The 11,937-nt window shown below is 45.1% G+C and overlaps 1 protein-coding gene and 1 non-coding gene across 4 annotated transcripts; both read left to right on the top strand.

Moving 5' to 3' along the window:
- Positions 1 to 4,495: 4,495 nt before the first annotated feature.
- On the top strand, positions 4,496 to 11,557 carry TIPIN (TIMELESS interacting protein). 3 transcript variants are annotated; one of them, XM_027688387.1, is made up of 8 exons: positions 4,496 to 4,723; positions 5,072 to 5,226; positions 6,439 to 6,531; positions 7,400 to 7,475; positions 7,876 to 7,998; positions 8,528 to 8,591; positions 10,416 to 10,643; positions 10,956 to 11,557. In XM_027688387.1, exons 2-8 carry the CDS (start codon positions 5,099 to 5,101, stop codon positions 11,099 to 11,101), a joined length of 858 nt encoding a protein of 285 aa, XP_027544188.1. In that variant the 5' UTR covers positions 4,496 to 4,723; positions 5,072 to 5,098; the 3' UTR covers positions 11,102 to 11,557. The 3 variants fall into 3 exon arrangements, with proteins under 3 accessions (XP_027544188.1, XP_027544189.1, XP_027544187.1); XM_027688388.1 differs by having other exon boundaries at positions 5,072 to 5,231; positions 6,444 to 6,531; positions 10,416 to 10,630; positions 10,958 to 11,557; XM_027688386.1 differs by having other exon boundaries at positions 5,072 to 5,231; positions 6,444 to 6,531.
- On the top strand, positions 9,387 to 9,519 carry LOC113970189. Its single transcript, XR_003535069.1, has one exon.
- Positions 11,558 to 11,937: the final 380 nt, after the last annotated feature.

The following is an 11,937-nucleotide window of genomic DNA, read 5'->3' as shown; positions in this document are numbered from 1 at the left end:
GCACAAAACGCAAAACATGTTGGATTCACTGAATATAGAAATAAATTCACGTGTGTATGGGGTGATACCACCGAAGAAATCATTTCTGTGCTGTTGTAGGTTGGTTTGAACATCTGTAAAACAAATAGATTTAACCTCAGGGCATTTGCAACTGAAAATTAAGTACATTTCCCCAGCCAGAACAAAACACGTGTTTTGGGAATTCGAATGTTCTCCGTGGAAGGAACTGCATTTTTCTTTACAAACAGGTGTTTCTGGGGGTGAATCACAGAGGAAAAGATGAATTAAAAATAGGTGGTGGTGTAATTTCTGTGAGAGGCTTCTGAGCAGGGAGAGTTTCTGATTTATTGATTCCACCACTGCTTGGAAAAATAGAGGTAATTTATCTCTGTAAATAGAAGTGGAACAAAGAAACTTGTCTTCATTACCACTTTTTTCCCTTATGGAAACACAATTTTTTTTCTAATTTCTTGTCTGAAAACAAAACCACAATTACTATATAGATTAATTGCAGCTAAATTAGCCCAACTTTTCCAACTCGATTGCCACATAAAACTGCATATTCTGCTGCCAAAACATACACACACAATCTTCTATTTGTAAGATTTAACACTTCTTAATCTGTTTAATGGTTAGCAAAGCGAGTTAAGGAAATAATTAGTCCATAAAGGAATGGAATTTAAGAAGCCTGGTTCGAATTTGATTAAAATTGGCCAACAGGATAAAAAATTAATTGAAGGGGGCTGACAGAGAGACTGACAGATCACAGCCTGCCTTGAACACCTTGTTTTCCTCAAGAAACAGGAGCACTGTGGGTCAGAACAAAATTTAAATGCTTTGTGATATACTAAATTAATGTTTAAGGTGACTGTATAACATTAAGTTCAGATTAGATTAGCAAGATATAAATATAAACCCCAAATAGCTGAAATTTACTTAATCCCTAAGATGTGATTTCCCACTAACACAGCTACAATGGGACCAGTTGTGCCGAGGGTTTATCCCATGAACAGCTTTGCCAACATAATATTTAGAGGTTTTTTTGCAGAGCAAATGCTGCTCCCTTAGGAATAAACCCCTCCAAGCACAGAAACAGGCAATTATCCCTCTGACAGGTTTGCTTTGCCATTTATTACGTGTAACAAACCAGGAAATGGGACTGAAATATAAAATAAGGTGTGAATTTTCTGCGGCTTTTCTAATGGAATTACATTAATCCACACAGAAACAAACAGTAATATTTCCATGTCACCTAAACTAGAAACCAGAAGCGTTTTCTAGAACAGAAGCAACCTATGCTGGGGCTTTTTCTGTTTGTTTTTGATTTCCCTGACTTATTATTTTATCAGCATGTGGCTGGTTATTCATTTCCTGAGGAAAAACCAATAATCAATGTCTGACAGCATTTGCTTTTTATTTAATTAGGAACATAGGACTGGAAAGAACCACTTAGATCACCAAGCCCAGTCTCTAATTAAAGACTCTTCAAAAAATATCGATTCATCAAAGTTGCACAAATATGGTCAGTTTTATAACACTGTATCTCTGCAGAGACTGTGAGTGATCTTCTGCTTTTTTTGTTTGTAAGGTTTTTTTAGTATAAAGAGTCACAATTATTTTCAATGCAAAGAGCTCATCACACAGACATCTGATTTTCAGTGATTTTATATGGCACAATTACAGTGCTTTGCACTGGAAATTAGCAGCATTTGATCTATGATTATTATTATTAAATCTTTGTGTTAATTTTCATACTCAAGTGCCTCAGTTGACTGAAGAAATTGGCCATATCTAAAAAGTTCAGATAAATGGATTCAATCCTAAAAAATCCATTAGTGTGTTCTCCCTATATTTAATGTATTCTTGACTGTAAAAGATGCTGCTGCAATTGGGAGTGCACATTTTAAACATTAACTATTAAAATAATTTTAACCAGAAAGTAACTACAATTGATTTTGTCGTACTAGAAGGAATACATTAAATTCCCAGAAACATTATATGTCAAATTTGAATTTATAGAGGAGGAAAACCCCAATTCCTTTAATGTATTAATATTTTTGATTAATTTCTATAATTTTGTTTGAATGAAGAGACTGTAATTTAAGCCAGATACCCTTCTATGGACTGAGATGTAAAATATGAGAAGGATTTTACAGCTCCCACTGCATTGGAATCGGGAGCCTGGAGCCTCTCCTGTTGTTTCTGCAGCCCAAATCCTTACATGGCATTTTCTGTGCACAGCTGCCAAACCCCTGAGGGCTCGGCATATTTATCCCAGCCTGGACAACTGCAGACTGTTCAGTTTTAAATTACCAGGAGGCTCTGGCTGGCATCTGGATGGAGAGGAGCTTGGGATCGCTCCCTGTCCTGGGGCTGCAGCGTGTGCAGGGAAGGGAACGGAGCTGGGGAAGGGGCTGGAGCAGCAGGAGTGGCTTAGGGAGCTGGGGGGGCTCAGCCTGGAGAAAAGAGGGATCAGGGGGGACCTTCTGGCTCTGCAACTCCCTGACAGGAGGGGGGAGCCGGGGGGGGTCGGGCTCTGCTCCCAGGGAACAAGGGACAGGAGGAGAGGGAATGGCCTCAAGCTGTGCCAGGGCAGGGTCAGGTTGGACACCAGGAGGAATTTCTCCATGGAAGGGGTGGTCACACACTGGCAGGGGCTGCCCAGGGAGATTTGGAGTCCCCATCCCTGGAGGTGTCCAAGGAATGACTGGACGTGGCACTCAGTGCTCAGGGCTGGGGGACAAGGTGGGGACCGGGCACAGGGTGGACTCCATGGGCTGGGAGGGCTTTTCCAACCTTAATAATCCTGTGATTCTGTGAGGTGAGAAAGGGCTCAACAGGCACTATTTTAAATCCCATCCCTGGGGCTGATTCATTGTGGGGCTTTGCAAGGTTAGATACTTCAAATTTAACCCTCATCCTCGTCAGGTTTTGCCTGATGAGGCAACACTCCAGGGAGCCAGGGGGGCTGGGGTTGCCCTGGGACATGCCCTGGCCATGTGCCCTCACAGCCCAGAACCCCCCGTGCCCTGGGCTGATCCTACAGCGGGGGCAGCAGAGCAGGGGAGATTCTGCCCCTCTGCCCCTCAGGTGAGACGCCACTGGCAGAGCTGCTTCCAGCCCTGGGGAACAGCACAGGATGGACATGGAGCTGCTGGAGCAAGTCCAGAGGAGGCACCAAGATGATCAGAGGGATGGAGCAGCTCTGCCAAGAGGAAAGGCTGAGAGATTGGGATTGTTCAGCCTGGAGAAGAGAAGCTTTGAGGTGACCTAATTGTGACCTTCCAGTACCTGAAGGGAACTTACAGGAAAAATCAGGCAAGATTATTTAGAAGAGCCTGGAGTGACAGGACAAGTGGGAATGGATTCAAACTGCCAGAGTGCAGGGTTAGATGGGATATTGGGAAGAAATGCTTCCCTTTGAGGGTGGTGAGGCCCTGGCACAGGCTGCCCAGAGAAGTTGTGGCTGCCCCATCCCTGGAAGTGTCCAAGGCCAGCTTGGATGGGGCTTGGAGCAACCTGCGCTAGTGGAAGGTGTCCCTGCCCATGGAAGTGGGGCTGGAATGAGCTGGTCTTTAGGTCCCTTCCAACCCAACCCAGTCTGGGAATCTGTGATGTTCAGATGTTAAAATTCATGCTAGAAATGAGCAGGTGCCTTGGGCAGTCAGGTATCCCACCTGAGTACAAGGGTAATTTATAAAGAACCTCAAACATGTTGCAAGGATTGTAAATAAGCAGGAGTTGCAAAGCAGTGTATTTTTCCCAAACAGACTCCTTTGCATTTATAGGGAATTTGGATCTTTTGGAGATGTTGTTTTAACTGCAAGTTTTATGAGGCTGCCCCGGAGTCAGCCCAGACATTCACCTGTGCACTGAGCCGTGAGACTCCTGGAATTCCGTTTATCTTCCATGTGATTCTGTGAAGTGTTCTTGGTTCAAGGAGAAGTTTCCTCAGAATTTGTCTTGTTGCCCGGGTTTGGCACAGTCACGTAACATAGTAGTGTGTGTTCTCCAAAGCACACGGTGTCTTCATGTTCCTAATGCTTAATTTCAGCTCCCTGATTGAGGTTGTTCATGGAAATTATGTAGTGAAGTGCCTGCTTTCTTCTCTGAATTGACAGTTGTGCAGTGAGCTGTGAGACTTCTGGAATTCCTGGCTATGAGACTTGTGGAATTTACTGGCAGGTTCTGGCCTCCCCATCCCTATGGGAAGTGTCCAACGCCAGGCTGGGCAAGGCTTGGAGCAACCTGGTCTAGTGCAAGGCATCCCTGCGCACGGCAGGGGGGTGGAAGGAGACCATCCTCACCGTCCCTTCCCCACAGTTCATCCAGTGACTCCACAGCACATCCCACAGGGAGAGGGGCAGGATCGCCCGCTCCCACCCCTGCAGCCCCCTCAGCCGCCCGGCCCCGCCCACCGCGTTTTGGCGCCAAACCCCCTCAGCCGCCGCTCCCGAGAACTCGCGAGACGCGCGAATCTCGCGGGACTTGGGGGCCCCTCACGGCCCGGCCCGGGCCCCTCACGGAGGGACCCGCGCGGAGCTTCTGTCCCACCGGGATCTGGCTGGGAAAGGGCTTTTCCTTCGAAATACAAACTTCCCGGAGCCCGGGGAGCGCAGTCCTGCCGGACCGGCTCACCCCAGCCGCGCTCGTGTGCAGTCTCTGGAATTAGCTTCGCTTGAGAGCCGGAAAAGGGACTCCCCCCTCCAGACCGCGTTTCCAAGTAAGCTGTGAATTTGGGGAATGTTCGATATCAGGGATGTGAGGGGCACACAGCTGCCCGGGTAAGCGCTGTGGTTACAAATCTAATTATTTTGTTTTATTGCTGCCACTCCCAAGTAACTTTGACGAGTTGAAACATGACAAACCCTTTATTTTATTCGGCTGGGTTGTGTCATCCTTTCTGCATGGTATTTGCTTCTTAATTTGTGTGACGGTCTGGTTTCTGCTTGGCAAATCTTCGAAAAATCTGTAGATTTACTGTGTATAATTGATGTTTTTCCTCCTGTGTGGCAGCCTCGCTGCTTCTCTTTAACGCTTTTGGTGGTTTTTTTTTTGGTTTTTTTTTCAGGAGTGGAAAAAAAGCTGCTTTGTGGCGATGTTAGATCCTTTAGAGAACAACCTGTTTGATCTCCCGGATTACGAGAACACAGAGGACGAAACATTCCCACCTCTTCCACCTCCTGCCTCTCCTGGAAGAGACGATGCTGACTGGGCTGAGGCTCATACAGGTGAACACCCACCCCCGACCCCCCAAAAAATCCCATTTTAACGCTGTGTCATGAAAATTATCGGTGTTGTGCTTCGCTGCCTTGAGTTCACTGCAGAAAAATAGTCAGAAAACAAATGGCAGATTTAAATTGTCAGTCACTCTGTGCTTTCCAGCTTGTGGGGAAAGTTTATCTTGGTGGATTCCATGGAAAGTAGGTACCCAAAGGAATCTTTGTAGAATTCAAGCTCTTCTGACAGAGTGTTGCTGGAGAGATAATTATCCAGCAACGATCTATAGCTACACCTGATGACTTGGATTTTAGAAGAGGTGAGAGTGTTGAGTGTAATATTCCAGGGAGTTATTGGTAGATTTTGTAGGGCATGTGACCCAGGAAAAATCCCAAGACAGTAAAACTTAATTATTTGTATTTGGAAAGAGCTTTCTGTGTACTGAACAAGCAAATAGAAAGTATCAGGTTTTTATTTGAGCTGTTGTTTACTTCTGCTCATGTTTGCATATAGTGAAACACATGGTTCTGTCAGTTAACTAGAAAATAGGATTTGGGATAGATTTAATTCCTTGATGCATGAAAAGGAGAACTTCTGACTTCCTGAGGGTCAAAGTAACAAAAAATAAGCCAAGAAATCAGTATAATAATTGCTACCTCTGAGAGGAGAGGGGGCAGTGGTGCCTTGCCTGTTGCAGTCAAATAATAAATACTGGCCCTAATCAACACAAAATTGTGCTTTGGTTCTTAAAAGACACATTGTTTATTGTCACATCACCTCTTTGTCTGTTTTTGGAGGGCATTGCAGATGGTTTAGGTCTGCCTTTCATCTCTCTCAGTGGAAACTTTCGGACACCCCTGTCAAATTCTGTCTATGGATCACTTGAGCTTCTTGACCTTGAGAAGCAGGATCTGCTCTCAATACATTTCTCATCAAAAATGCAATATAAAAGTTCTAAAACGAGAAAGTTGCACTTTCAAGGAACCTACTATGTTAGAAAAGTTGATTCTTCATATTTTGCAGAGAAGGATTTATTTGAAATTTGTCTTGTGGGAGAAGCAGCGTGAAACAGGCAGATATTTTTTGAGGCTGTTGTCCCTACCATGGAATGCTTGTGATGCTGCTTTTTTGGTAGGGCAGAAACTTAAAATTGTACGTGATGCAATTCTGGTTGATGTCAATTGAATGATATACTCAAAATGTGTTTTCTTCCCTGGGCGCAGATGGGAACCAGCAGACACAAACCAAGGACTCTGCTGCGATCACACGGAATGCTCTTAAAAGACCGAGGCCTAAACTGGATGCCCAGAGGTAAATTTTAACAGAATATGTCTTTTTGTGATGAATTTGGCTGTGGGAGAATGGTGAAGGTTCCTGTGATCCCTGCTGAGTCCAAGGTCAAGAGATTGGCAAAGTGCCTTTTGGATGCAGTGTCTGAACCTTTTATTCCTTGCTTGCTATATAATGCTATTTTTAGTCAAACTTGCTTGAATTCTCCTTGGGACTTAGTACATGACTGGTACTTTAAGAGATATTATTTATACATATTTATTGTTTACACCTAAATGTCTTGATTTTGCTTCAGGCATAGAACTGTAGATTTCTTGGTTTAATTACAGTCTGCTTCAAAATAAAACCTCAGTATGATGAGGACTGTAAGACACTAAATAAAGCACACTTTTTATGTGCACACCTGATTTATGTGTGAATTGGATAAACTTTATAGAAAGGGTTTTTATGTTTTCTTTGCTGTTATGACTAAAACTGGTGTAAGTTCTTTATAACCAGTAAAGAATCCAAGCTTTCAGTTTTGTCTGATTTAAATACACTGGTGGGTTAGTCAGTGATACCACAGGTGGCACACATCAGACTGGTTTTATGTGGCCAATATAGATTCTAGAACTGACCATTCAATTCTCTTTCACATAATCAAAACCAAAAAGCTGCTTGGACCAGGACTACAAGGATTGTGAATTAAAAAGATCAAGAAGGTGTGGGTCTTGCAGCAATCTTTGTCCTATTTTGTGCATTTTCTTAATGACTTCTAATTCCATACTTCTTTCAGGTAGAGCTCTGGAGCTTTAGGCTTTTTAAAGGAATCTGAGAGTTTTTCTTTTTTACTTGTTAATTGAAAGAAGAAGGCAGGTTTCAAATAACTTCTCCCATTCCCTGTTACCAGATTAACTTCAGAAAGGGGACTGCCAGCCCTGAGACACATGTTTGACAACGTGAAGTTCAAGGGTAAAGGGCACGAGGTGAGACCTGGGGAGCTCTCGTTGTGTTTGCTGGGGTTGCTCTGGGTTTGATGGAGTGCTGACAGTCTGATCCTGGCAGAACTGGCAGCACACTGCTTGGCAGCTCTCTGGCAGTGTTTGAACATGCTCTCGTGGGGTTTGTTGTTGCAAATTTTAAACCAACCATGAATGCTTTAAAAAAATCCGTGTTTTGATCTTAAAACCGTTTTCCTCAACTCCAAAACTAGAATTGACTTGGATGCACTTAAAAGTTACCCATGTGTTCATCCTGCTTAAATTTCCAAGAGACTTTGAAGCTGCAGATAGTTCCTGTTTTCAGGAGTGTTGCTGTCCCCTTTCCCTCTGCAGTCTCCTGACTTTGTCAGCTTTTAGCAGCTGGGTGTTGTTTTTTATGCTGTAGGCAGAGGACCTGAAGACACTCATACAACATATGGAGCACTGGGCCCACAGACTGTTCCCAAAATTGCAGTTTGAGGATTTTATTGACAGAGTGGAGAATTTGGGAAACAAAAAGGAAGTCCAGGTACGTCATACCCTATGGAACAGTCCAAGAGGTTGGTTTGGGAGATCAGTTATGCAGCAAAAGAAGACTGAAGTTGTGCATACTGCTAAGAATTATAATGTTACTTAAATTAATTTCTCTCTATTTAAAGCCTTTTCCGGTATTTATATTTAGATATAAATACAGGATTATTATTTGAATTATTACCTCAGAGAACTGACTTCAGCATTTTCAGGACATCTTTAACCACAGTGAGTTGCTTCAGAGTGCTGGGACTGGTTGGGTTTTGGGGTTTTGTTGCTTGGTTTTTCATGTTTGAACCTGCCAAAGAAGATGAAGAATGTTTGCTTCACCTGGCTGGGGGATGGATGTAGGACTGGGAAAAATGATCCACAGCACTGACAGTTGTGGATCTAACAGATATGAAGTGAAAAGAGTATTTTGTCAGAGTAATAAAGTGTAAAAGTGCTGTGGTTTGAACATTATTTCCAGCGTTGACCAAAAAAACTCACTACAGTTCAAATACCAGTATTTAATGTCTCCTTTGCAGACCTGCCTTAAGAGGATTAGACTTGATCTTCCTATTTTGCATGAGGACTACAAAAATAATGAAGGTATGCTCTCTGTGATGTTTGTCAGTGCTTCAGTGCTTCAAATTACTTTACTTCCCCTTCTAGTGACCAGAAATTAATGATCATGGTACGTTTTTCTAATGTAGAAGAAATTTTAAAACCAAACTTCTGTGAAACTTGTGATCACAAAACTGAACTGGTACTTGGACTAAAATGCTACATATATATGAAAAAATAAATAACATTGCATGGCCTACTGAAGGGAAGTGGAAAATGGGTTTAGGAGCATTGTTAGAAATATCCATCCAAAAAATCCTCCATGAGTGAGCCCAGCGGTTTGTGTTGCACTCTCACACTGTGCAGCCTGAAGAGCCCTTGGGTCCTATCAATGCAGGGGTCAGACTCCTTGCACTGTTTGTGCTCCAGGGAGTTCAGGGCAGTGCCTTCTGTGGGCAAAGGACTTGCTGCTGCCCAGGGGCACTGCTGGATCTGGCAGTTTTGGCACATCACTGCTGGGGAGTATTTCTTCTCCCAGGATGAAACTCCAGCCACTTAACGAGTAGATAATTCAAGAGTCTCTTCCAAATTAGACATAAACAATTTTTTAAGTAAAAGAGGAAGCAGAGGTAGTTTGAAAGAAGCTTTATTAGCAGAAATGGAGAATTTCATCATCATTCCTGAGGTGCTGTGCAGGTTTTCACACTTCCATCATGAGTGTCTCTTGAAACCATCGTCCAGTTTGTGCTCATGTGAAGCTCAGACTGCAAACCTGCCAGTGCCTGGGAATGATGAGTTCACCTGTCCCCAGTGGGATGTCCTTTGGGCAGCTGGTGACCTGTGGCCTGCCCTCCCCGTGGGCTGCACTGGCTGGAGATGGGTGCAGCCCTGGGCAGCCACACACAGTGACTGCGGGTCCTGCCGACAGGCCCTGCAGAGCCATCAGGCGTCCTGTGCGATGGTCCCACACATCTGGAGTCTGTGCTGCTGGGCTGCTCTCAGCTGGGGGTGCTCTGCAGCTGCTCTGAAAACCTTGGGTGGGCATCTCCCAGAAATCCAACCTGGAGCTGGAGTGTTGTGGGAAGAACCAGCACCTTGTGTCAGCTCACGGTTCTGTTCCCAGGCTGAAGTGGTGCACAGGCCCTGGGCACTCCCTTGGGAGTGCTCTGCTGCTCTGTTGGTGGGTGAAGCTTGTCTGATTAAACTGCCTTCATCTGACATGTTTCAGTGCTGGCAGACGAGTAAATATTCCAGTATTCCATAACAGAGCACACTGAATTCAAACCTGAGTATTCAATGTGTGTGTTCAAGCCTCTGATTTGTAGAATCCTGGAATGGTTTGGCTTGGGAGGGACCTTAAAGCTCATCTTGTTCCACCCCCTGCCATGGGCAGGGACACCTTCCACTAGCCCAGGTTGCTCCAAGCCCCATCCAAGCTGGCCTTGAAAGTTTGGAATTCCCATAGCTACTCCTGCCACCTCCTAAAGGACAGTGTCACATGAATAGGGTGGGATGAACATTTCCTGGCCTTCCTGTAAGGATTACCTGGATTTACTGTCTCTTTTGACCCTTCAGGCACAGGTCCTGTAGCTCCCTCAGTACACAGAGCTGTGCCTCTCTGTGCTCAGACACTGGTTGTGGGGGGGTGTCTCTGATGAGCAATTCTTGTATCCTTTGAATATCAGGTATGTGGACCTTGGCAGAAAATTATCCATTCAAACTAAACTATGGGGTGATCTTCAGCTGCCAATACAACTTCAGGATGTAGAACATAGAAATGCTTTGAAAATGTACTTTGATAGGTGTGTGGTGGGTTTAAAGTGTTGATTTGTGTCCCTCTTCCCCCTCCCACCCCTCATTTTTACCCAGAAGGAGAAGGGGAAAGCAATGGACTGGATGCAGCTGCTGAAGATGCACATTCCAGCTCTGGGAATGCAGAAGAACCCAAATCCCTGCCTGGCACAGCTCTCACAGAGGAGCAGCAGGAGCGGATGAAGAAGAACAGGCAGCTGGCCCTGGAGAGGAGGCAGGCGAGGCTGCAGGGGCTCAGCCAGGCCCAGCTCAGCCAGACCCAGCTCAGCCAGGCCCAGCTCAGCGGTGAGAACCTGAGTCAGTGCTAACCTTCAGGGCAGAGCCTGAGCAGCTGCTGGGGAAAGGGCATGGCAGGGGCTGCTTTCCCAATAAGTGGCAAAATGTGCAGCTCTGGAATTTGAACAGTTTTCCTGGAGTTCAGCTCCTCGCTGCTCTCCCTGGTTGCTGTGCTGAGCTGTGACAGCTTTGTCCTTGGTGCAGTGGAGCTCAGCTTGCTGGCTCTCTCTGAGTTGCCTTTCCTGCGGGCTGGAATTGTGGTGCTGGAAGCAGCAGGTAAACACAGCAAGTGTTTGCTCATGTTTTCCCTTTTCTCCCCAGAGCTCCCCCCCAGTTCCTCAGGAGAGGAGCTGCACACCCCGGTCACTCAGGATCCCGCTGACCTTCTTGAAGACACTCCAGTTCCTCCAGCTGCTCTTACAGAAGATGGGGATGGAGCACTGGAATGTGCCAGGGAAGAGCAGTAGCTGTTCCCACACCCTGAATGCCTTTTTGACCCAAAGACCCCACTGCTTTAAGTACTGTCATGACACTGAGGTGTTGCTGGCTCACTGCACTCCATGGCTCCAGGGAAGTCCTCACCATGGCATTGCTGGAGTGGGACACAGCTCTTCCTTGGAAGCTGCAGATGAGCAGGAAACAGAACAAACTTCTCTAGCTGCATTTAAACCATCTTTTCCACCTCCCACAATTTTAGGAAATATTAATGAGGTTTTTTACCTACTTTGAATTTAGTTTATAATTTATGCCAAACTGAATTACCTGGGGTGTTGACAGGTGAATTTCTATTGAAGTTGTGTTGTTTGGGGTTTTTTACCAGCTCTGTTTGGGTCTGAACAGGGGGACTGGAATTTTTTAACATGTTTATGCAGACCTGCATCTTTTTCTTATAAAATTAAAGTTATTAAATTTCTGAAGTCAAACCTGAAGTTCTTGTATGAGGCTGATCCAAGGCCAGGCCCTCCAAACTTCCCCATCCCTTGGGTCACACATCCCTTCCCAGACAGGTCCCTGCTCTCAGGAAAAAGGCTGTGGCTTTGACCATATTCCTGACCCTCCCTCACCTGATTCTGCTCTGTGCTCGAGGCTCTGCTTCATCCTCTTCTTACTGTCTGGTTTTTCCTTGCACAGCAGCTTTTCCCTTGTATGGAATGAAGAGGAATCACCCCCTCCAACAACAAAAGTACTGAATGAAGCAGTAACCTCATGGCAACAGGTGTATTTTATGCTGATGTGCAGCTCTGGGATTTCACTACACAGAATTCCCTGTTCCAGGTTAGTGTGAGGAGTTTGCCTTTTATAT

Source organism: Neopelma chrysocephalum, unplaced genomic scaffold (genome assembly GCF_003984885.1).
Source record: "Neopelma chrysocephalum unplaced genomic scaffold, ASM398488v2 Primary Assembly neopelma1_75, whole genome shotgun sequence".
Lineage (NCBI taxonomy): Eukaryota > Metazoa > Chordata > Aves > Passeriformes > Pipridae > Neopelma > Neopelma chrysocephalum.
The sequence above is the reverse complement of the archived record's forward strand: the minus strand, read 5'-3'. Positions and strand labels throughout refer to the sequence as shown.